Source organism: Ranitomeya imitator, chromosome 4, assembly GCF_032444005.1.
Source record: "Ranitomeya imitator isolate aRanImi1 chromosome 4, aRanImi1.pri, whole genome shotgun sequence".
Taxonomy (NCBI): domain Eukaryota; kingdom Metazoa; phylum Chordata; class Amphibia; order Anura; family Dendrobatidae; genus Ranitomeya; species Ranitomeya imitator.
Window position 1 is genome coordinate 646,105,915 of NC_091285.1, and position 26,730 is coordinate 646,132,644.

Here is a 26,730-nt window from a genome sequence, read left to right on the forward strand (position 1 = left end):
ACCATCTAATTACATGTTCCCTACCACCCTCGCTGTCTCCCAAGAGCATTTCCTCCAGCTCTCATCCCTCCAGCCTACTGTGGTCATTCTCCTTTCTTCACGACATCTCAGTTGTGCGACTTCCAGATGTCACACGTTTCTACATCATTTCAGAAAAACTGAAAGAGTGACTGATAAAAACAAGATCTCAATGTGTACACCTTCAAGTGACAACCAACTATAATGCTTTCCTTTAGCTTATTATTTGTTTTTACTTTCACCGTCATACCCAGAAGGGGACAGATATTAGTACATGGCCATACAAGCACAATTCGTGAAGGCCAAAGCTGAAACCACTTGTGTACAGCGTCTCACTAGAAGAGTTGGTTCCTACCAGGGGATAGGCGTTAATGCCTTAATATAGTCGCCTTTAAAAACAACCCCATTAATGGGCAAAAAAAAGCTAATTCTCATGGTCTCTTCGCTCAATGGTAGGTTTCACTTGAAGCTCATGGAACCCAAACCAATATCTCTACGGTGTGTTCACAGTGATTTTTCTTCCAGGAGCTTTTTGAAGAGAAACTCTCCAAAATTCTCCTCAAACACAGGTTTTAAAATAAAATCAACTTCAATTCATTACTATTGTAAATCCACAGTTTCTGAGGAGAATTTTGGATAATTTCTCCTTCAAAAACTCAGCACAAAGCTCAGTGTCAACATACCCCAATCGGACTTCCAAATATCATGGCAATTTAATAGCACTGGTCTTTTTACATTGGCCAAAGGGGACCTTTGGGCCGCCTTAGAGGTTTCCAAGGTCTGGATGAGACCACTATAGTTGAAATGTGTCTGCTTTTACCTTTTAGGGGCCTCAATCTCACCATTTCTATTTAATGAAGACTTTAAGCTTTTTCCCTGGGAGGTTCTCACACATTTATGTCCAGTTTAGGGTTATGGCATTATTTGAGCACGGTTAGACTACTTTCACACATCAGTCTTTCGCCGTCAGGCGCAATCCTGCAAAAAAAATTTAAAAATTTTTTTCCCCATAGACTTGTATTAACGGGTCCAGCAGAAAAAAAATCCGTCACGCCACCAAATTATGTCTAACTGCGAAAGACGGATGTGTGAAAGTACCCTTACCGTACTTGGGCACTTCATATATAAGAATGAAAGGTGAAAAATTATTTAGGAAGTTTTATGGGAGTACAAATTAATTTATTGGATTACTCTCTTCACTAAACAAAACAGACTCCCTCCCCCCCCCACCCCTGCCCCTTCCTCATATACTTTTTGGCCCAGGAGCCTAAATCTATATTCAGGCCTTCATATGTAAATTTTTGCTAATGGCAAAAAAACAAAAAGGAGCACGTAGCAACAAAAAATAAAACACGTTGAACCATACTGGTGCCAGCATGGCCAAGTCGGCAGCACTTAACGACAGCTGCAAAACAACCATCAAGCTCCATTAAAGCAATCAGACAGAGAAAGCGGAAATCCTAGAGAGAAGAATCTATGACACGCAGATTGAGAAAACACAACAACATGCCAAGGCCCTTCACTGAAATCTGGAGGCTAAAAGCTGGCAGACAATGTCCAAATTTAAGCAGAACAAACAAAAATACACAATGAGAGGTTGAGAGCCGCAAACAGTAGATCTCGTGGGGAAAGATGGAAAGTGCTTGGATTTCTAGAGTAAAGATGGAAAATTTGGATTAGGCAGTTACCATTAATAAGAGTGACCAGGAATAACATGCATTACACAGAAATCCCACTCATATCAATGGGAAATGTGTAGTGCCGCATTTCCCCCACTGGGGGCACTGCAGGAAAACCACTAGGTCCTGTCGGAATTTGTAGCTGATCACTGGTGATGATCTAATAATCTTTGACCCTATTTAAAGGGAATGTGCTATCAGAAAATGACTTCTTGCCTTAAAAAAAAAAGTTTAAAAAAAAATTGGGGACAATAGTGGGGTTGTCCGATGTAAAGTGAAAAGTCTGTAGTCACTGTGTGACTGCAGACTTCTGAATCCCCCCGGCACATGCATAGTATGCTGTGAGGAGCCGCCGATTTATGATTTATTAGTCACGCATACTCCCGGCCACAGCCCGTCTAGTGGAAGTGACCATGCTCCATACACTTAATGAATCAGGTGCGTCTGTAAAAATGGCGTGCACCTGGCCACATATCTTCCTCCAGTTAGTGACTGGAATAAGAATTGACATAAGGAATGCTACAGCTCATCATGAAGCAGATGAGCTGTGGTGTGACGTCCCTGTCCTGGCCCAAGCTCGGCAAAAATAACGTTAAGGTGGCAAAAATAGCAAAAACTTTTTTATTTTTTTTTTTTTTTTTTTTAAAGAGATGCACCTCAGAATTCGGCCATAATCTCTTTGATGAATTAGGGTCTAGCTGCACTGGTCAATTAGAAAATATCAAGATTATATTTGTAATTTTTAATATAAAAATATTGTTTCTGAATAATAAAAAAAAAAATGGTATTTAAAACAAAACCTTGGTATAAAATATATATTTTTTATGACAGTATACCTGTTCTTTGCAGCAGCTCAGACATTTCTGAACACTGTACACATGTGGTAATTGCAAGTTCAGGATAATGCTGAACACATGTTGTGAGATCCTGCCAACTGGCCGGAGCTCAGCAGACTCCACGTCCAACAAGACCAAACATAGGATTTCTTTTGGCTTCTTTAGAGGCTGCAAGTGCAGGGAGAAATGAATGCGTACAAGGGCCAATACTGGTCATCCATGGTCGCCAACTGGCTGCATGTACCAACATAATTAGGTGAGCAATGCGCACCTTTATGGGGGCAGATATGGCACTACTAGAGCCAGCGTTCTGCACTATGCTTCTTTGCGGAGTTTTTTTTTTTACAAAAAGTATGCCACCTTCACTGCAGGGGATCTATCATGGCGCCAGGTGTCGTCCAGTGTAAAGATTGGCCATTTACACATTAACGTTGAATGGTGTTGATGGATCTGATGAGATATTGAGCTTCTCTCCTTCTGCTTTACTAAACCACTATACAGTTGTGGCCAAAAGTATTGACACCCCTGCAATTCTGTCAGATAATACTCAGTTTTTTCCTGAAAATGATTGCAATCACAAATTCTTTGGTATTATTATCTTCATTTAATTTGTCTTAAATGAAAAAACACAAAAGAGAATGAAGCAAAAAGCAAAACATTGATCATTTCACACAAAACTACAAAAATGGCCCGGCCAAAAGTATTGGCACCCTCAGCCTAATACTTGGTTGCACAACCTTTAGCCAAAATAACTGCAACCAACCGCTTCCGGTAACCATCAATGAGTTTCTTACAATGCTCTGCTGGAATTTTAGACCATTCTCCTTTGGCAAACTACTCCAGGTCCCTGATATGTGAAGGGTGCCTTCTCCAAACTGCCATTTTTAGATCTCTCCTGAGGCGTTCTATGGGATTCAGGTCTGGACTCATTGCTGGCCACCTTAGAAGTCTCCAGTGCTTTCTCTCAAACCATTTTCTAGTGCGTTTTGAAGTGTGTTTTGGGTCATTGTCCTGCTGGAAGACCCATGACCTCTGAGGGAGACCCAGCTTTCTCACACTGGGCCCTACATTATGCTGCAAAATGTGTTGGTAGTCTTCAGACTTCATAATGCCATGCACACGGTCAAGCAGTCCAGTGCCAGAGGCAGCAAAGCAACCCCAAAACATCAGGGAACCTCCGCCATTTTTGACTGTAGGGACCGTGTTCTTTTCTTTGAATGCCTCTTTTTTTCTCCTGTAAATTCTATGTTGATGCCTTTGCCCAAAAAGCTCTACTTTTGTCTCATCTGACCAGAGAACATTCTTCCAAAACGTTTTAGGCTTTTTCAGGTAAGTTTTGGCAAACTCCAGCCTGGCTGTTTAATGTCTCGGGGGAAGAAGTGGGGTCTTCCTGGGTCTCCTACCATACAGTCCCTTTTCATTCAGACACCGACGGATAGTACGGGTTGACACTGTTGTACCCTCGGACTGCAGGGCAGCTTGAACTTGTTTGGATGTTAGTCAAGGTTCTTTATCCAACATCCGCACAATCTTGCGTTGAAATCTCTTGTCAATTTTTCTTTTTCGTCCACATCTAGGGAGGTTAGCCACAGTGCCATGGGCTTTAAACTTCTTGATGACACTGCGCACGGTAGACACAGGAACATTCAGGTCTTTGGAGATGGACTTGTAGCCTTGAGATTGCTCATGCTTCCTCACAATTTGGTTTCTCAAGTCCTCAGACAGTTCTTTGGTCTTCTTTCTTTTCTCCATGCTCAATGTGGTACACACAAGGACACAGGACAGAGGTTGAGTCAACTTTAATCCATGTCAACTGGCTGCAAGAGTGATTTAGTTATTGCCAACACCTGTTAGGTGCCACAGGTAAGTTACAGGTGCTGTTAATTACACAAATTAGGGAAGCATCACATGATTTTTATAACAGTGGCAATACTTTTGTCCACCCCCTTTTTTATGTTTGGTTTGGAATTATATCCAATTTGGCTTTAGGACAATTCTTTTTGTGTTTTTTCATTTAAGACAAATTAAATGAAGATAATACCAAATAATTTGTGTTTGCAATCATTTTCAGGAAGAAACTGAGCATTATCTGACAGAATTGCAGGGGTGTCAATACTTTTGGCCACAACTGTAAGGGCTCGTGCACACAGCTGATTATATTGGACGAACGCCATTTGTGGTTTTCGGATAGCACTCATACCAATGTTATTCTATAAAGCTGTGCATATGTCCGTTTTTTTCCTAGGACCACTTCATAGCCTGTCAGATTTTAAATTTTAGTGCCAGATCAAGATCAGCAATGCTAGGCTATGGCTCTGTAGAAAACATTGGACGGACCACACTCGGGTGACATGTACCCGAGTGTAACCCGCTTTTTATGGATTGATGTAATGGAGAAGGAAACTCATTTTCTCTCCACTTCCGTGATTCTGACCAAGCCTTGACCAGAAAATCAGAAAGTTTCTCTCGCAAACAGAGAATACGGCCATGTGCACCTACTCTAATAGAAACGACAGCTGGATCCCTCCCTCTTTTTTACCATTTATTTAATTTATACCTGGTTACCAAACATTTATATTGTGTTCCCACAATGCAATCTAGCTGCAATTTTTTTGTCTTGATTTTTTAAAACTGTTGTAAAAACACATTTTTTACTGCGAGTTTTGGATGTAAAGATTTACTTTAACAAAAGCAGAAAGGTCTGGACCATGTTCAACGCCCACCAGGAGCCTTTTAACATCAGCGTTCTGCCTTTGGATGACATCTTCTACGTTATCCAAGAAAACTTAAACAAGGGCCGTTGATCAGAGGCCTAGTGCACCTTCTAGATTTAGAAAATCGATTGTGCATGGCCTGGTCTTCAACGATGTTGGGCAAGAGTTTTATTTCCATGGATGATGTAGAGGACCTCATCTACGTTAAAAGCTAAGGAAGGATAACTTAGGGTGGTGGACATGGTTTGGAGATGTTCATTAGACCGAACAAGGTTCATTGGCGTACCATACGCGAGATCTACAAGTTTCTTTTTACGAGGTACTGTTTGCCAGGCTGCCAAGTGGGAGAGAAGATAGACAGGTCGTTAAAAAGCAAATTTTAAATGGTAGTCTTTCAACTGGGAAACAAAATAAATTCAAATCTAAAAAGTAAAATGATATATGCTTTAAAAAAAAAGGTCCATTCGAGTATTCGTAACCCCTTAGCTAAGAGCGAAAAATCTGTAGAACTGTTTTGACCACTCTTGCTGGTGGAACAGTTACTTTAACTTTGTCAAAATCGTCTATTCCTCCTGGACAAGATGGGGTTACACGTACTATACAGAGTAACACAGCCCTGGCACTTCTAAACACCGGCTGCTGCAGACACATCGTTCCTACAGTTGTCAGGGAAACTTCCACAGAGCGACATAAAAACATCTTGTACGGGGCATGACTGATGGGCATTAGGAAAAAGAGCGAGAGAGAGAGACTGCCGGGCAAACCTGGAGGAGATGCCAAGAACAGACACAAGGGTGAGAAAGAAAACCCACGCTACCACCTACGAACGCGGCGGGGAGCCTTAATCAAGTGCACTCTGAAAAACACTTCACAAAGAGAATGAGTGGTTAACTCAAGATGGTGGAAGGTACATAATTAATTCGACACAACTCTTCACAGCCTCAATAATCTATATTACACACATACTGTACCTGGACACTGATAAAGCTTCCTGGCCTGTGCAATATCTCCAGCACTGAGTCTCGTTCTTTGTCCTATCGACGGTTTCACTCCATTGACTTTATATCTTGGTTCAATTGTATCCAAGTTAATTCCCCTGTAAATAACCCAGAAATGAAGATTGAAAACCATCTGGATCTACTCACACAAGTAACACTCATTGACCAAAGAAGGTTAAGGGCCCAGTCAGACGGCCGTATGAAATCTGAACGTAGAGCACAGACTGGCTGGTGGATCTCCCAAAAGACCAATACATTTTCTTCGACTTGGGTTGGGAGAGCCCACCGGCCAGTCCGTGTACTGCGTTGATTTCGTTCAGATTTATACAACCATCTGACTGACAGTTCTGCCAAAAAAAAAAGTTTGGCAGCTTTCTAATATTTCTAGATGTCTTAAGCAGAGTTCACACCAGCTTGTGGAAATTCAAAAAGCGTCACAATCGAAACCAGACAGACCCCATAATAGTCAATAGAGACCCTCTGCTTTTTTTTTTTTTTTAAACCCGAGTTATACAAAGGATAATTTTTGGACGTTATAGTAAATCCTAAAATGGAACTCCGCCTTACATCTGTCAAGATGTACTTGTTATTAGAACAAGACTGGACTATGACCATCTGCGCTGGCCAGTTGCCACATGAATTTTATGGTACCAAGTGCATACCACCAGGACAGAGTCCTCCTTTTGAGTTAATGAAGGCTCATGGCTACATCTGGTACATGTCCCAGCAGCATACACGAAAAGCATTTACCCAAATAAGGTGTGAACAAAGGCTTGGGATATGTGCACACGTCAGGATTTCTTGCAGAAATTTTCCTGACAAAAACCGGACATTTCTGCCAGAAATCCGCATGCGTTTTTACCGTGATTTTACCACGTTTTTGACGCGTTTTTTCCCAAATGCATAGAATTGTGGGAAAAACGCAGAAAAAACGCAAAATTAATGAACATGCTCATTTTTTTTTACCGTGATGCATTTTTTTCGCGGGAAAAAAACGCATCCATGTGCACAAAACAAGCAGAATGCATTCTAAATGATAGAATGCATAATGTATGAGTTTTTAATGAGTTTTTATAGCGTTTTTAGCACGAAAAAACACGAAAAAACCTGAACATGTGCACATAGCTTTAGAGCTAGCAGTCCAAGCGGAGGGACATTACTGCTGATGTGTTTATCACTGGTGTATACAGTTGTCCATAAGCTGCCATGTTAAGAGGGTGCTGAAAGGCCGCCGATACTGCAGTCATGTGCTACTCTATACGTTCTTGTTAAACACAACTTTTTTAAGCAAGACATGGGTGCAAATTTAATGGGGTAACAGGACAGCAGTACCGGACTACACAGTTTCTTAGCAGTCTGTAGCCATTGAGACACATGGCTACAAAAAGAGCTGTAAACACAGATTTGTAGAGATTTACAAGGAAGATCATTGGCTTCGTTATTTTTATCCTTTGACGATTACAAAAATGAAATAGTTACAAGAGCATAAACCTCCTTTAATAATTTTACAAAATTAATTTCTTCTTACGACTTGACAGCCCTCACCTTGAAAAGGTATTGCGAGCATAGTGCATAATACTGTCAAAGTCATAAGTTTCATCTAAATAGTTAACTTCTTCTGGCTCCATTTTCAGGAAGTTATACTCCTGTCCTGAGGAAAAAAAACAGTCAGTTAGATAGATATGCAGGTCTATTATCCCTCCACCAATAGAAAAGAAGCAAGTAAGAGGTCCCACCCACGAGGAGTCTGGTTTCTCAATAATTTAAATTTTATCTTTATTTATTTCTTTACTTCAAATTTAAAACACTTGTGGTTTCCTTCTGTAATACTGAATACACCCAACAGTGCAGACAAAAATGGAACCAGCTAAATCTTCTCTAGTACCCGGTTGAATGTTCTCACGGACGATTGAAACATGGTCATCTCGGTCAGGTCTTGTGTGCTCATGCCAGAATCCTATCACATGTCCCAGTTCATGAACAACAATCCCAAATTTATCACAGTTTTTTCCGATAGATATGGCTTGTGGTCCTGCACCACGTCGGCCCACGTACGAGCAGCATCTGGAGAAAGAGATAAAAAATAATACCTACAATTACAGAAAGACAGAGTGCACAGGACTTTCTACAGTGGACAGCAAGATTCATTTTAGAAAAAGGTATCAAGAAATTACCCGCAGGGTCTGTAGGTGAAAACAATGTAACTGTCCTCCTCAGTCCGCTCAACAAAGGTGACACAAACATGTTTTTCCCAGTGTCGCATGGCTTGCCTGAATATTGCTTTCTGAGATCCTGCAATGGACAACATTTCAAAGGTTAGTGTGATCATTACCCTAAAAAATTAAAACAGAACCAGGGAGTTTTATCACGGCACGGTGAGCCTTTAAAAACCGCATCAAGAATCATCTCTACGTGCAGAAGTGGTCACAGTGCACTCGGCGCCAGAGGGTGAAGCTACTCGGGAGAAGCCACTCGGCGCCAGAGGGAGGGTGAAGCCACTCGGCGCCAGCCATGTAATGATCCAAGAAACCTACACACAGCTTGCGGTATATATATATATATATATATTATATATATATATATATATATATATATATATATATATATATATATATATATATATATATATATATATATATATATATATATATATATATATATATAATCTTCCTGTCACCAAAGGTTGCATTGCAGGACACGTTTATGCTGGAAAGCCTAGCAGCAACTAGCTACTGAAAAGAGTCATGCCCTTCTATGACTACCGAGGCAGTGATGTTGAACACCTAGTATGAATAATGTATGAGTGCAGATGGGGGACCTTTTTTTAGAACTAAATGGATTGTCCACCATTGGGGTCGATTTTTTTTTTTATTACTTAAATGCATGTATTTGGGGCTACAAAATATTTTTGCAACTGGGCTTCAGTAAAAAAAATGTGCACAGTTTGTGTTCTACAGCCTCTATGTTGCACTGTCTAGTGCTGGCTGCAGAATGAGTTAGTTAAGAAACTGTTCGTCAGCCCAGAACGTTCGCACTTCTTAGTCGTCTTTGTCTAAACCCTTTGCAGTCGATTTACAACCACATCAGAGTTTAATGTGTTGGGAAGCTAAGCCAGTAAAAACCGAAGAAGTGCAAACGTTTACATGGGACCAATTTGCAAAAATTAATTTTAGCCTCAAATACATGTATTTCAGTAAAAAGAAAAAAACAAGCCCCAAGTAGTGGAAGATGTCTGGTGTGAGAGATAATTTTTACAATAATCCCATAACCTTGTTCGTCTACATCCAAAGGACTCCCAACACTCACCAGTGAAGTTCCCATTCACGACAAAAGGAATAATGCCATGTGGCCATACTCGTTCTGGCCGAGAGGTAGCGGCTCGCCTGTCACGAGACACCCGTCTGTCTGTCCGTGCACGTCTGCCTGTCCTAGACAATGAACTTTTCCTTGCAGGAGAAGACCCTGGAGAAAGAAGGACAACAAATATTGGTACAAAAGGGAGCTACAAAATAATGCATGAAAAAGAAATCAGGGAGGTGTAAAAGCTTTAAACCGAAAATAAAAAATGCAGAGCGAAGTGGTCAACAATCTGCTGGTTTACAGTTATTGTGGAACTGCAACTTATTACGTCCCGGGAAGCAACCAGGGGAATTCCATATTTTTCACAAATAAAAAAAAAGGACAAGTTTGGTACTTAATGACTGAGCAACACCAAGAATATTGCTGAAGACTCAAAATCAGATGTGAACACAGTCTTAGACACTACATATCCGATAACTAAACGCCAATGTACAGAAATATGTTTCCCCTTAAAAGGTGTAAATCCCAAACATTACATGACGGCAAGGCCACATGCCAACAAATGCTGCCAAACACCTGGGACAACTGACCATGACAGGATATCATCATCCCTGATTATTTATGCTGATGAAGCAAATGGAGTACAATGTTTGTGCGCTTCGCCGTCATCCTGCCATGACCTTGATTATACAGACCGGACTTGAGGTGACAAGACACGTTGTCCAGCAGGACAGAATTCCTACAATATCTCTCTTTACAATAACACATACATATCTCCATCCATAATAAATGTGAGTAGAATATATTTCTATTTTTTAGTACTTTGCAGCATTTCCTTCTTCTCTTGTCTTAAACGTTTACAATTTAGGAATGCTTCCAGAAACGGAAGTGTTAATAGTTTTATTCTACCAATTAACAAAATGCAAAATGAATGAACAAAAGAGAAATCCAATTACACCAATATTTGGCGTGACCGCACTTTGTCTTCAAAACGGCATCAAGTTCTTCTAGTTACACTTGATCCAAACATCTTGGAGCACTAACCACAGATCTTCTGTGAATGTCGCTTGCACATAACCTTCTGTCTCTTCATGTAACCCTACACAAACTATGGGGGCCAAATCATCACTTACATGACTCCTTGCTCTCCATTCCGAGGAAGATAGTTCTTAGAGAGGTGGTCTGCTGTGAGGTTTCTCTGGTGCCGGGAGCATGCGGTCATGTAGCCACAAGTTTATGATTTGCATACATCCATCTACATTCTGACTAGACTTGTCCAATCTCACTCAATACACTTGAATTGAGAGAGGCAGTGCAAGTCTAGTTGACAAGTGACCACATGTATACAAATTACATACTTGCGGTCATGCACCCGCCTGCTCCCGGCACTGGAGAATCCTCACAGCGCGTAGTGTGCACGATGTAAGGATTCACAAGTCTGATCACCGACCTACCAGCAAGAATTCTGTCTCTCACAGACCTCCTACTCTGCACTCATTACCTGTATTAATTGCACCTGTCCACAAAAAAAAACAAAAAACAAAATCAATCACACTCCCACCTTTCCACCATGGTCAGGACCAAAGAGTTGGCTGGGATGGGCAACAGAACAATAGGCAAGCAGCTTAGTGAGAAGGCAACAGCTTATTGAAAAATGGAAGAAACACAAGATGACTGTCAATCTTCCTTGGCCCGGTGCTCCATGTAAGATCTCCCCTCATGGGGAGGATTCTGAGAAATGTCAGGAACCATCCCAGAACTACACGGGAGGATCTGGTCAATGACCTGAAGAGAGATGGGACCACAATCTCAAACATTACCATTAATTACACCCTACTTAATCAAAATCCTGCAGAGGACACAAAGTCTCCTGCTCACACCAGCACATGTCCAGGCCCATTTGAAGTTCACCAGTGACCATCTGGATGATCCAGAGGAGGCATGGGAGAAGGTCATGTGGTCAGATGAGACCAAAATAGAACTTTTTGGTATCAACTCGATGCCCCGTGCTTGGAGGAAGAACGATGAGTACAACCTCAAGAACCACTGTCCCAACCGTGAAGCATGGTGGGGGGAAACATCATACTATGGGGTGCTTTTGTCCAAAGGGGACAGAACAACTGCATCATTTTGAAGGGAGGAGGGATGGGGTCATGTATTGCAAAATTTTTACCAAGAACCCCCTTACCTCAGTAACAGAATTGAAGACTGGTCATGGCTGGGTCATCCAACATGACAATGACTCGAAACACACACACACAGCCAGGGAAACTAAGGAGTGACTCCGTGAAAAGCATTTCAAGGTCTAGGAGTGGCCTAACCAAACTGAAGACATAAACCTGAACTGAATGTTGCCCAGTGATAGCCCCGAACCCTGAAAGATCTGAAGATCTATATGGAGGAGTGGGCCAAAATCCCTGCTGCAGTGTGTGCAAACTTGGTAAAAAAAAAAAACACTACAGGAAACGTCTGACCTCTAATTGCAAACAAAGGTTTCTACACCAAATATTAATGTGTGTGCAGACGTTGCGGATTTGCCTGTGGATTTTTACGCACTGAATCTGCATCTCTTGGCAGAAAACGGAGGTAAAAATCTGCGCGTTTTTGGTGCGTTTATGATGCTTTTTTATTGCGTTTTTGAAAGCTAAATAAAGATCTATGATTGAACAAAAAAAAAGTTGTGATGTCATTTCTTGTACAACCTCCTCTTTTACATTTGTCGAACCCACACTCCATTACACACAGATAGACAGACAGATATGGAATAGATTGATAGATGTTATCTATAGATCTATGTGTAGATCTATCTATAGATCTCATTCCCATCTATCTATAGATGGATAGATAGTTAGGAAAAATGAAACAGCACTAATATTAAATGGGTGCACAGCCTCCCATCAATCAATCCATACTTGCCAATATATAGCAGTCAAAAAACGGAAGATGGATATATAGAAGGAATGAGATAGATGGATAGATAGAAGGAATGACATCGATAGATCTCACCATACTTACAACCACACCTAATTCCTGCGACGCCCTCGATCGCCTGCAAAAAATAAATAATAAACCAACCGTATACTCCCTGTCTGACGTAGTCCAATTAATAACGAGTGTCCCACGATGATCTCACCGCTCTATAGGTCCTCCAGTGACACACTGACAGGAGACAATGGCTCCTGCAGTGCACCACTGAATAGGTTACTTTAGTTCATTGTCTCGCTTTATGGCAATGCTGCGTGGGAATTTTCCCACGCAGCTGTGCCGCAAGTGAGAGTATGAACTATACTGTACTCACAGCAGCGGAGGGATACAGTGCGGAAGGATATCTTCCGTTATTGTATCCCGGAGCCCCTGGAGAGCGGTCGCATCTGCTTTTGTGACAGCTCTCCACGGGTGATCGGAGTGGGACAATCGTATTAATTGGACTACGTCGGACACAGGGAGTATATTGCAGGTTTATTATTTAAATTTTTTTTTCAGGTGAGTGAGGGCTTCAGGGATTAGGTGTAGATCGTGAGTATGAACTATATATGTACTGTATGTGTTTTGTTTTTTGTTTTTTTTACATTCAACACATTAGCCGGATGATGGGACTACTACTGTCCCATCATTGGCTAATGTGTCAATCACTGTCTCTGTGACAGGCATAGCCGGATGGGACTTGTAGTTCCATCGGACGATGCGTACACACACACACACACACAGCCCTGGCAGACCCTCAGACAGCACCGCCAACCCCACACACAGAACCACTGACCCACACACGCACAGTCACCGCCCACACACTTCCCTCCTCCTGATCTGCAGCGTTTCATATGCAGCTAAACTGCAGATCTTTTACATCTGCGGTTTTGAGGCGGATGTGCCTGACTAAATGCAAGTCAATGGGTGCAGAAACACTGCAGATCCACACAAAGAATTGACATGGTGCGGAAAAAAAAAAAAAAGCTGTGAATCTGCGTGTTACTTTCCGCAGCATGTGCGCAGAATGCTTGAATTTACATAGGCTTACATGGTACTGTACACCACATGGAAAACTGCTGCGGATCTGTAGGGCCATATATGTGTGTGTGTTATATATATATATATATTTTTTCTTTATGCATCTTCATCTTCTATATCCATCCATCCTGAATATACAAGTACACACATATACAGTATAGACCAAAAGTTTGGACACACCTTCTCATTTAAAGATTTTTCTGTATTTTCATGACTATGGAAATTGTACATTCACACTGAAGTCATCAAAAATAAGAATTAACACATGTGGAATTATATACATAAAAAAGTGTGAAACAACTGAAATTATGTCTTATATTCTAGGTTCTTCAAAGTAGCCACCTTTTGCTTTGATGACTGCTTTGCACACTCTTGGCATTCTCTTGATGAGCTTCAAGAGGTAGTCACCGGGAATGGTTTTCACTTCACAGGTGTGCCCTTGTCAGGTTTAATAAGTGGGATTTCTGCCTTATAAATGGGGTTGGGACCATCAGTTGTGTTGTGCAGAAGTCTGGTGGATACACAGCTGATAGTCCTACTGAATAGACTGTTAATACAAATTCTATGGCAAGAAAAAAAAAGCAGCTAAGTAAAGAAAAACAAGTGGCCATCATTACTTTAAGAAATGAAAGTCAGTCCGAAAAATTGGGAAAACTTTGAAAGTGCCCCCAAGTGCAGTGGCAAAAACCACCAAGCGCTACAAAGAAACTGGCTCACATGAGGACCGCCCCAGGAAAGGAAGACCAAGAGTCACCTCTGCTTCTGAGGATAAGTTTATCCGAGTCACCAGCCTCAGAAATCGCAGGTTAACAGCAGCTCAGATTAGAGACCAGGTCAATGCCACACAGAGTTCTAGCAGCAGACACATCTCTACAACAACTTAAGAGGAGACTTTGTGCAGCAGGCCTTCATGGTAAAATAGCTGCTAGGAAACCACTGCTAAGGACAGGCAACAAGCAGAAGAGACTTGTTTGGGCTAAAGAACACAAGGAATGGACATTAGACCAGTGGAAATCTGTGTTTTGGTCTGATGAGTCCAAATTTGAAATCTTTGGTTCCAACCACCGTGTCTTTGTGCGACGCAGAAAAAGTGAACGGATGGACTCTGCATGCCTGGTTCCCACCGTGAAGCATGGAGAAGGAGGTGTGATGGTGTGGGGGTGCTTTGCTGGTGACACAGTTGGGGATTTATTCAAAATTGAAGGCATACTGAACCAGCATGGCTACCACAGCATCTTGCAGCGGCATGCTATTCCATCCAGTTTGCGTTTATTTGGACCATCATTTATTTTTCAACAGGACAATGACCTCAAACACACCTCCAGGCTGTGTAAGGGCTATTTGACCAAGAAGGAGAGTGATGGGGTGCTACACCAGATGACCTGGCCTCCACAGACCTGAACCCAATCGAGATGGTTTGGGGTGAGCTGGACCGCAGAGTGAAGGCAAAAGGGCCAACAAGTGCTAAGCATCTCTGGGAACTCCTTCAAGATTGTTGGAAGACCATTTCCGATGACTACCTCTTGAGGCTCATCAAGAGAATGTCAAGAGTGTGCAAAGCAGTCATCAAAGCAAAAGGTGGCTATTTTGAAGAACCTAGAATATAAGACATATTGTTTCACACTCTTTTGTTAAGTATATAATTCCACATGTGTTAATACATAGTTTAGATGACTTCAGTGTGAATGTACAATTTTCATAGTCATGAAAATACAGAAAACTCTTTAAATGAGAAAGTGTGTCCAAACTCTTGGTCTGTACTGTACACACATACGGTGGGTTAACAGGTTTGTCTCTCTTGCAAGCTAAATCCAGTACTTAGTCGGTCACTTTGCTGGGATCTACCAAACTTACACAGTGAATTATTTGAAAAATTATTGTTCACCTCCATGGTGTGTGGGCAACTTTGTACTTTAAGGAGTTTAGCAGACAACCTGCCATCTGTGTCGCTCCGGGCAGAATACAAAACTACGTCATGACTTAAGTCAGAGATGACTCCACATTTATAATGGACCAAAGAGAATAATAAAAGCTGCGCATGATCACATGACCATCTGGACAAGGAATGACAATTTCCTTCAGCTTTCTTACACCATACACACGCCAGGTTCCTGCACGTCAGAGGGATCTACTCAGTCTATGAGCTACCAAATACAGAAAGCTTTGAAGTCACCCAAGCGTCAAAATATATAAGGATTACCTGGCCAAAATGTTCTGTACAGTAAAGTCTTTATCTTATTTTGCCTTCCGTTTGGGACAGAGAATACTTAACTTGACTTTGGGCCAAAGCCGCCTCGACTGAAATCCTGCGCATGTGCTGAGCAGCCTTCAAGGAATGGCAGCGTGCGTGGATTTCAGTCAAGGCCATGCTAGTCCAAGTGAAGCGTGATGCCAACACCTTCAATTAAATCTGATCAGATTGTGGTCTGAGAGTCATCAGTTTCTCGCACATGGAGGCAAAAGAAAAAAAAAAAAAAGTTTCTCAGTCTGAAAATTACATCCGAGTGCGGTCAAATTTTTTCACGGACCCATAGACTTGCACTGTCGATTTAGTTCTGACCCGCAGATCAGAAATCGGAATGTTCTTTGATATTTTCCACAAATCGCTCGGTCTGATGAGAAAAAAAAAATTGGACATTTGAACAGCCCCATAGAATATCATAGGCACGAGAGCCATCAATGAAAAAATATGGACAGCACTCGTATGAGAAAAACTGACATCTGAATAAGCCCCAAGTCAACATAAAAAGTTGTGCTGGCAATATACACAATATCCTTCAGTGTAAATTTAATATTTAAAATTTTTTTCACTAAAATGTCAAAATTCACTGGAAAATCTGTATGCGTGTTATGCATAACCATATATACAGCATGTCAGTATACATAACCAAATACATGGGCCTGTACACCCATTTGTGTAAGTATAATGTATACAGTTGAAACTAGAAGTTTCCATACACTATATAAAAAGACAAGCATATCTGTCACGAAATCAGACTAAACCATTCTCATTTTAAGAGAGATTGAGAAAGAGAGAGAGAGAGAGAGAGAGAGAGAGAGAGAGAGAATATGTGTGGCATCATGGGAAAGTCTAAAGAGATCAGCTAAGATGATGTAACGAAGAGAACCGTGGACTTGCACAAGTCTGACTCGTTCTTGGGTACAATTTCTAGATACTTGAAGGTGCCTCGTTCATTTGTACAAACCACTATACACAAGTACAAACAAGATGGGAATGTCCAGCCATCATACCGCTCAGGAAGGAGATGGGTTTTGTGTCCCAGAGATGAACGTGCTTTTGTCAGACATGTGCATATCAACTCAAGGACAAAAGCAAAAGACTTTGTGAAGATGATGGTGGTAGCTGGTAAGATTGTGTCAATATCCACAGTGAAACGAGTACTGTATCAACATGGGCTGAAAAGCCGCTCTGCCAGGAAGATGCCATTAAGGTACTGTTAAACTAAACGATTTATCAACTATCACGACCAGCGATACGACCTGGCCATGATCGTTGGTAAGTCGTTGTGTGGTCGCTGGGGAGCTGTCACACAGACAGCTCTCCAGCGACCAACGATGCCGAAGTCCCCGGGTAACCAGGGTAAACATCGGTTTACTAAGCGCAGGGCCGCGCTTAGTAACCCGATATTTACCCTGGTTACCATTGTAAATGTAAAAAAACCACTACATACTCACATTCCGGTGTCTGTCACGTCCCTCGCCGTCAGCTTCCCGCACTGACTGAGGGCCAGCCGTAAAGCAGAGCACAGCGGTGACATCGCGGTGGCGGCCCTGTGCTTAGTAACCCAATATTTACCCTGGTTACCAGTGAACACATCGCTGGATCGGCGTCACACATGCCGATTCAGCGATGACAGCGGGTGATCAGCTACCAAAAAAAAAAAAAAAGTCCTGATCATTCCCAGCGACCAACGATCTCCCAGCAGGGGCCTGATTGTTGGTCGCTGTCACGCAACAATTTAGTTGATATCGTTGCTACGTCACAAAAAGCAACAATATCGTTAAAGAAATCGTTATGTGTGACGGTACCTTTACTCCAAGATAAACCTAAAAAAGCCTGATTAATGTTAGCAAATACACACAGGAACAAAAATTTTAATTTTGGAGACATGTCCTGTGGTCTGATGAAACTAAAATTGAACTTTTTGGGGATAATGACCATCATTACGTTTGGAGGAAAAAGGGAGAAGCTTGGAAGCATAAAAAACACCATCCCAACTGTGAACTATGGGGGTGACTATCATGTTGTGGGGTTGTTTTGCTGCAGGAGGGACTGGTGCACTTCACAAAATAGATGGCATCATGAGAAAAGAGGTGTATGAGGCAATACTGAGGCAACATCTCAAGACATCAGCCAGGAAGTTAAAGCTTGGGCGGAAATGGGTCTTATAAATGGACAATGACCCGAAGCATACTGCCAAAATGGTAACAACGTGGCTCAAGGATAACAAAGTCAATGTTTTGGAGCGGCCATCACAAAGCCCTGATCTCAATCCTATTGAACATTTATGGGCAAAGCTGAAAAGGCCGATGCGAGCAAGGCGACCTACAAACCTGGATCAGTTACACCAGTTTTTGTCAGGAGGAATGAGCCCAAATTCCAACCAACTATTGTGAGAAGCTTGTGGAAGGAGATCCCAAACGTCTGACCCAAGTCATTCAGTTTAAGGGTAATGGTACCAAATACTAATGAACTGTAGGTAAACTTTTGACATTGCAGTAAGTAATACAAATGCCTTAAAACATCCTCTCTCTCTCTCATCATTCTGGCAATTATTAATAATTATGGTAATACTAATTTACCTAGAAAGGTTTATTCTGATTCCATGTGAGATATTGAGAAAAACATGCATACGTGTCTTTTCATATAGTGTATGTAAACTTCTGGTTTCAACTGTAGGTGCGCAATCACACTGCAACCAGAACCTTGTCTGCTAATGGCCACAGTGTGAATGTGCACCTACACATGGTACTTATAACAGGTAAGCTGGCCCATGTTTTCCTTTTTATTTTTTTAGTCACTTGTACTTTATACATATACTAGATGGTGGCCCGATTCTAACGCATCGGGTATTCTAGAATATATATGTATGTATGTATGTATGTATGTATGTATGTATGTATGTATGTATGTATGTATAGTGACTGCTACATACATACATATTGTAGAATACCCAATGCGTTAATACAGGCCACGCAATATATAACACTGGCCACGCAGTATATAATAGCCCACGTACTATATAACACAGCCCACGTACTATATAACAGCCCCTGCAGTATTGCAGTATATAACACTGGCCACGTAATATATAGCACAGCCCATGCAGTACATAACATAGCCCACATAGTATGTAACACTGGCCAGGTAGTATATAACAGCCATGCGGTGTATAACACAGCCCACATAGTATATAGCAGTGTGGGCACCATATCCCTGTTAAAATAAAAAAAAAAATTCTATACTCACCCGCCGGGATCCAATCCAGTGAAGCTCTGGCAATGAGCGCGGCTGCCGCCATCTTCCGTTTCCAGGATAAATTGTGAAATTACCCAGATGAATTAGCGGTCTCGTGAGACCGCTAAGTCCTCTGGGCAATTTTGCAATGCATCTCTGGGAACGGAAGATGGCGGCAGCCGCACGCGGCTCGGCGGACTACGGAAGGTGAGAATAGCAGGTTTTTTTGCTTTTGTATTATTTTTAACATTACATGATGCTGCGGGGAGTAAGGAGCGGCCATTTTTCTGCCGGACTGTGCCGGTCGCTGATTGGTCGTGGCTGTTTTGCCGCAACCAATCAGAGACTTGGATTTCCATGACAGACAGATGCCGCGACCAATGAATATCTGTGACAGAAAGACAGACAGGCAGACGGAAGTGACCCTTAGACAATTATATAGTAGATAAGTGTGCTCCCCTTTGGGCTGAGCACCTTGTCAATTTAGTGACAGGAAGTCTCTTTTCCCTGCATGAGTCATCATTGCAAAAGTCCCTGGCAGAAGGGAGGAGCTGACCAGCTGAGTCAGGAGTTGAAGAGAGGGATGCCTCATGATGGCAAAAGACACTTCCTGTTTCTACATAGAGCAGAGAAAAGTGAAGAATTATCCGGGTAGAAAGGCAAAAAGAGCAATTGTAAGTACACAGTGTTATATAATAAGATGACTGCAATATAGCTATAAATTAAAAACTTTGCTGGGATAGTTTCTTTAGTCCTTGAGGAATCCACGTGTAAAAAGTATCTCTTCCAAGAAGAATCCCCCAGTTACATCTCTCTAGCACACAATCACATTTCAGCCTGTAGAAAATCCTCAAACAATGCAATTTTTTTTTTAGGTCTAATTTCTTGTTGGTGCCACTTGAGGATATCTGGAATTTGTGCTGATTTTGCAAACTACAAATTGCTGCCTGTCAGCTATATCATATCCTGAAGAGCCACACTTCAGAGATAATCCCTTGTGTAGCTCGGCTCGCCAAGTACTCTTTATAAGATTACGCAGACCACTTTAAAGCTAGTCATCTCCCTATACTCCTCTAGATTAAGCAGCCCACATCTCACCAGGTGCGGAGGCGCTGCAAATCCGAGCATGTTCCGTAGAGCAGAGGGAAATGAGTCGTGCCTTTCCAGTCCGAGGATCTCCAACTCCTCTTCATTCCTTCAGAACATATAATGATTATTCTCATTCCAAGAAGGAGCCTCCTACCGTGGAAGGTCAATTAGCAGAACTGTTGACTGCCCACTACGAGAACTGCTGACATAGCAGCGTGCCTTCAGGAATTATTGAAAAATACAAACACTACACCACATACACAACAGTAACTAAGCATTGATATATGCACAGAAATTACCTGTAAATAAATAGGTCATTAATAGGCACCTTAAATATAGTACAGCTCAAAAGTCTGGACACTTGTTCATACAGTGGTTGCTCGTATTGGAAAGTGCACTTTGTAGACTTAGTCTGAAGGCGGCAAAACAAAGAGGGAAGGCGTTAAACCTTAGATTCCCCTTTTATTCAGATGATAGGATTAAAGCCCTCCTGGCATTCTCTCCATCAAGTAGTCACAAGGAATGGTTTCCAACATTCTTGAAGGAGTTCCCAGAGGTGTGGAACACATGTTGGCTGCTTTTCCTTCACTCTGTCAAACACATCCCAAACACTCTCAACTGGGTTGAGATAGGGCAATTTTGGAGGCTGTATCATCTGACGCATACTCCATTCCTCAACTTTTTGGTCACATAGTCCTTACAAAGCCTGGAGACGTTTTTTGGGGTCATTGTCCTGTTGCAACACAAATTATGGTCCCACTGAGTGCAAACCAGATGGGTGGCACGTCAGTGCAGAATGCTATCGTAGCCAACATGGAGTCTGCAAAACATAACTGATAGTCGCAAACACTTAACGAAGGGTGATGATTCCACAAATTAACCCTTTACGAGGTATAGCTATTCACTGGAAACCAATCAAGATGTCTAATGAAGCAGCTTGAGAGAATGCCAAAGGGGTGTAAACCGATCATCCAGATAAAAGGGGGTACTTTAAGGAAGGTTTAACACATTCTGGTTTGTTTCACAGTTGTTGCTTTATTCCCATATGTGTTCCTTTGTAGATTCAGTCTGAAAGCAGCAAAACCCACAATGTCCACAATTCAATAAGAACAAGGAAAACTATTTCATGAACATGTGTATCCTAACTTTTGACCAATACTATACATTTGCGTTATTGTTTAGCTTACAGGGTTGTCAACTACCAAGACAACACCTTCTCGATCTAATTTTTTTATCGGCATCTAATGAAAAAAACCTCACCTCCTGTGCCGGCACTGTTCCAGCAGTGTTGGCACTGGCATTCCTGGGGCTTTTGTGCGGTTGTTATGACACGTGAGCCCTGAGACCGATCCACGCCTTCAGACAAAATCGATCATCAATAAGAAGTCAGGGCTTTGGCTCCTCTCTGACTTCCTGTTTATGTTCGATTTGTCCGATGGCGGGAACAGTAATGCCAGCACTGATTGAGCGTAGGGTTCACGTATCATAACTGCACAAGAGCCCCTGGAGAGCCAATGACAACACCGCTGGAATGGCAGCGGCACGGCACCAAACATTCAGATCGAGAAGGAATTTTCTTGAGTAGTGGACAACCCCTTATTCCCACCCAATGCTCTACCTGCATTGTTTCTGAAGGATCTCATCTTCTACCTTCAGGAGTGCACTGTTCCCCGGCCTACACGGTCCTGCTTGCCGGGAAAGATGTGTACTCCTGATTAGCTGTTTGGTCTCCGATGTGCACTCTCTGGTGCAGCAAGCAGAGGTAGCTTTGTATCAGAGGAGCACAAGGGAACTGAACTTGGCTGGATCCAGTTGCAAGCGATTACTGAGGAAACCGTCCACTTTGTTAGAATGCAAAAGGTGGCTGGTAACCAATGCTGAAAACAATAAATTATAAAAAAAAAAAAAAAAGCTAAGTAACTTGCAACCCCTTTAACTTTTGAATGGAATGTCTGAAGATGACCAAGATCTCATCCGCTCTCATAAAAGAAAAAAAGAAAAAAGTTGAGGGTTCATAGAGTGACTGCAGACTTGTAGATTAAGATTGGACAACCCCTTTACGCCTTTTTCTGCTCGCAGACCTGTACCAAATCGAACGGAAGATGATCGCCAGGAACAAACTGCCTGGCAACTTTATAAATAAAAGAAACTGGACCTCATTTATTAAAATGTTTATAAAAAAAAAAAAAAAAAAAAAAAAACACTTTTTGCCCATAATAACCAATCACAGCACAGCTTTCATTTTATAAACTGCTGTGGTAAAATGAAAGCTGTGCAGTGATTGGTTGCTATAGGTGACACGTGATAAATCTGCCTCTATGGCTTATGAGCAATTGTAGCTAGAAATGTCTAAACTTTTGAGTTAAATTGGCCCAATGATGGGCAGCATATACTCCTCAGGAAACAGCAAGTCGGAAGTTCGGTCATTACCCCCAAGCCATTCCCCTGATTTCTCTTAAAAGGTAAAATTAGGTGGAGAATCCCTTTAAGTTATACTTCTCCCATAATCTGCTTATTAAAAAAATTATTAGAGCCTTCGCTGAGGCATCTTATGTATAGGATCATGGGAAGTAAACTCAATAGAAGGAGGCACGAATCTCTATAGTCAGGCCGCGGCGCCACCATGGGCCCAAATTGTGTCGCTAAGCAACTATTCAGTATACATCAGGCAGGCGGGCGCTCGGTTTACATTCTGTTCCCTTGTATTCACACAGAATAAAATCCCTTTCTCTTTGATATGTAGAGGACAGAACATAACAAATATTCAGTGGTCTGACATGAGCGCGGTCATTCAGGGATTTCTTAGCAGATAACGCAGCACTAGAAGGAACCGGGAATGTAATACAACTGGGGGATTCATTTTCCAATTTTGTTACCAAAGCGAAGACGTCCTCTTTTTTCACATAACAATTCTACCTCAGTGTTAATTATCCATAAGCTTTAGTTTAGAAAGGGGCTGTCCAGGATTAGGAAAATAAATACATTTTTTCTTAGAAACAGCGCCACTCTTATCTATGGGTTGTGTCTGGTATTGCAGCTCTTATGCAAGCAGCTCTGTCCCACTGAATTAAGAGGGGGGGGGGGATGTACCAAGGCAAGCTGCTCATTTATCGTAATATCGTTGTTCTCGGCAGCATCTAAACTTTTGGCAAATGTTTTTATACATTTTAAGCCCTTAATGCTTAGCAGTTTTATGGGGGTCCAGGTCCTGAGAACCCCATCAATTGCTCAAAATATCGCTTACAAATGTGCAGCTTAGTTGACAGGAGCGCGCCTTGTCCTGAACTGCACACGCTTAAGAGGTTTCTTGAGTGATCAGTTGGGGTCTCAGGACCAGGACCCCCCATCAATCTGCTACTAACTACGTATAATCAGTGCTGTGGTTCCTGTACGATAAGCAGCCCAATGACTACTGGTAACTCCCATCATCGCTTTACCATTGCTAAAGTGAATCTGTCAGTAGGATCAACTCCCAAACTGCAGACATTGTCAAGCTGATCTGACACCTTCAGATCTTTTGTCTGTTGCATTTCCCACTCCTACCCCCTCCACCCCAAAAAAACAGTATTTTAATTAATTTGCAAAGGAGATATTAAGTGCTCTGGGTGTGGCAGAGCACTTCCCGAGCCTCTGCCTCCCTAGGTAGTTTCCCGCCCAGTAGCAGAATGTTTGCCTTGATGGATATACACCATGTTCCAAATTATTATGCAAATTAGATTGAAGTGCCATAAAGATCTACTTTTTTTGTTTTGCCAATAAACTCATGGATGGGTTGTGTCTCAGGGTCTTTGGATCACCCAAATTAATCTCAAACATCTGAGATAACGAGTTTTCCAGGTGAACCCAACTAAAGGAAAACTACCGTATATACTCGAGTACAAGTCAACCCGAGTATAACCCGAGGCACCTAATTTTGCCACGAAAAACTGGGTAAAACTTATTGACTCGAGTATAAGCTGGGTATGTATTGTCCCCTCATCCCTATCCTGGTATGCATGGCTCCCCTAATCTGTCCTTGTATGCATGGCTCCTTATCCCTTATCCTTGTATGCATGGTTCCTATAAAAAAAAAAAAAAAAAAAAAACACCATCATACTTCTTATCCCTGCATCTCGTTCCGGCGCCGACAGCTCTTCTGGCCGAGTAATCATTTGGCCCTGCTCATTAAGGTAATGAATATTCACTGCACACCTATGGGAGTGGAGAGGCGTGAATATTCATTACCTTAATGAGCCAGGCCACAAGATCGCTTGGCCGCAAGAACTGCTGGCGCCGGAAAGAGCGAGATGCAGCGATGGCGTGCAGGGAGGCAAGTAGGAGGTGTCCTGGAAGCAGCTGTCACTGTGCGCTATTACAGAGAAAGGAATATTAATTTCCCTTTAGCAGCAGCACATGCTTTAGCCACAGCCACCGCATCCTGCCTCTGTGACCCGCTGCTTTCCCTACCCCGCCATCTTTCTGGAACAATTGACTCGTGTATAAGCCGAGGGGAGAGTTTTCAGCACAAAAAAAAAAAAATGTGCTGAAAAACGCTTATACAAGAGTATATACGGTACTTAAGAAAGACATTCCATATTATTAAGCAGACAAAGGATTCAAGCAATATGGGAAAGAAAAAGGATCTCTCTGCTGCCGAAAAGCGTCAAATAGTGCTATGCCTTGGACAAGGTATGATAACATATTTCATGAAAACTTAAGTGTGATCATCGTACTGTGAAGAGATTTGTGTCAGATACAGAGCACAGATGGGTTTGTGCAGATAAAGGCATAATAAGGAAGGTTTCTGCCAGACAAGTTTATAGGATTTAGAGAACAGCTGTTAAAATACCATTATAAAGCAGCAATCATATTTGAAGCTGCTTGTGGCTCGGAGGTTCTGCAAACCTCAAGGTGTAGGATCCTCAAGAGGCTTGCAGTTGTTTATAAACCTACTATTCGGCCACCCCTTGTGCTCGTAAGCAGAAATGGATACAGGTGGGCTTAGACATACAGTGGGGCAAAAAAGTATTTAGTCAGTCAGCAATAGTGCAAGTTCCACCACTTATAAAGATGAGAGGCGTCTGTAATTTACATCATAGGTAGACCTCAACTATCGGAGACAAACTGAGAAAAAAAAAATCCAGAAAATCACATTGTCTGTTTTTTTAACATTTTATTTGCATATTATGGTGGAAAATAAGTATTTGGTCAGAAACAAAATTTCATCTCAATACTTTGTAATATATCCTTTGTTGGCAATGGCAGAGGTCAAACGTTTTCTGTAAGTCTTCACAAGGTTGCCACACACTGTTGTTGGTATGTTGGCCCATTCCTCCATGCAGATCTCCTCTAGAGCAGTGATGTTTTTGGCTTTTCGCTTGGCAACACGGACTTTCAACTCCCTCCAAAGGTTTTCTATAGGGTTGAGATCTGGAGACTGGCTAGGCCACTCCAGGACCTTGAATTGCTTCTTACGAAGCCACTCCTTCGTTGCCCTGGCGGTGTGCTTTGGATCATTGTCATGTTGAAAGACCCAGCCACGTTTCATCTTCAATGCCCTTGCTGATGGAAGGAGGTTTGCACTCAAAATCTCACGATACATGGCCCCATTCATCCTTTCATGCATCCGGATCAGTCGTCCTGGCCCCTTTGCAGAGAAACAGCCCCAAAGCATGATGTTTCCACCACCATGCTTTACAGTAGGTATGGTGTTTGATGGATGCAACTCAGTATTCTTTTTCCTCCAAACACGACAAGTTGTGTTTCTACCAAAAACAGTTCCAGTTTGGTTTCATCAGACCATAGGACATTCTCCCAAAACTCCTCTGGATCATCCAAATGCTCTCTAGCTAACTTCAGATGGGACTGGACATGTACTGGCTTAAGCAGTGGGACACGTCTGGCACTGCAGGATCTGAGTCCATGGTGGCGTAGTGTGTTACTTATGGTAGGCCTTGTTACATTGGTCCCAGCTCTCTGCAGTTCATTCACTAGGTCCCCGCACGTGGTTCTGGGATTTTTGCTTACCGTTCTTGTGATCATTCTGACCCCACGGGGTGGGATTTTGCGTGGAGCCCCAGATCGAGGGAGATTATCAGTGGTCTTGTATGTCTTCCATTTTCTAATTATTGCTCCCACTGTTGGCTATTGCAGATTCAGTCTTCCCAGCCTGGTGCAGGGCTACAATTTTGTTTCTGGTGTCCTTTGACAGCTCTTTGGTCTTCACCATAGTGGAGTTTGGAGTCAGACTGTTTGAGGGTGTGCACAGGTGTCTTTTTATACTGATAACAAGTTTAAACAGGTGCCATTACTACAGGTAATGAGTGGAGGAAAGAGGAGACTCTTAAACAAGAAGTTACAGGTCTGTGAGAGCCAGAAATCTTGATTGTTTGTTTCTGACCAAATACTTATTTTCCACCATAATATGCAAATAAATTGTTAAAAAAAACAGACAATGTGATTTTCTGGATTTTTTTTTCTCAGTTTGTCTCCCATAGTTGAGGTCTACCTATGATGTAAATTACAGACGCCTCTCATCTTTTTAATTGGTGGAACTTGCACTATTTCTGACTGACTAAATACTTTTTTGCCCCACTGTACATGAAGACATTTTAAAACAGTCTTGTTTACTGA

The 26,730-nt window shown here is 42.0% G+C and overlaps 1 protein-coding gene across 2 annotated transcripts in view; it reads right to left on the reverse strand.

Annotated features, from left to right (window-relative positions):
• Positions 1 to 26,730, reverse strand: part of BMP1 (bone morphogenetic protein 1) — a 132,472-nt gene that overhangs the window by 35,025 nt on the left and 70,717 nt on the right. For both annotated transcript variants that reach the window (XR_011320860.1, XM_069766991.1), the window contains exons 3-7: positions 9,552 to 9,707; positions 8,420 to 8,537; positions 8,131 to 8,309; positions 7,791 to 7,896; positions 6,219 to 6,343 (exon numbers count right to left, since the gene is read on the reverse strand). Coding sequence is in view for 1 of the 2 variants with exons in the window: in XM_069766991.1 (XP_069623092.1) it covers positions 6,219 to 6,343; positions 7,791 to 7,896; positions 8,131 to 8,309; positions 8,420 to 8,537; positions 9,552 to 9,707 (684 nt within the window). In the remaining variant the exon portion in view is untranslated. The remainder of the gene's footprint in view (positions 1 to 6,218; positions 6,344 to 7,790; positions 7,897 to 8,130; positions 8,310 to 8,419; positions 8,538 to 9,551; positions 9,708 to 26,730) is intronic.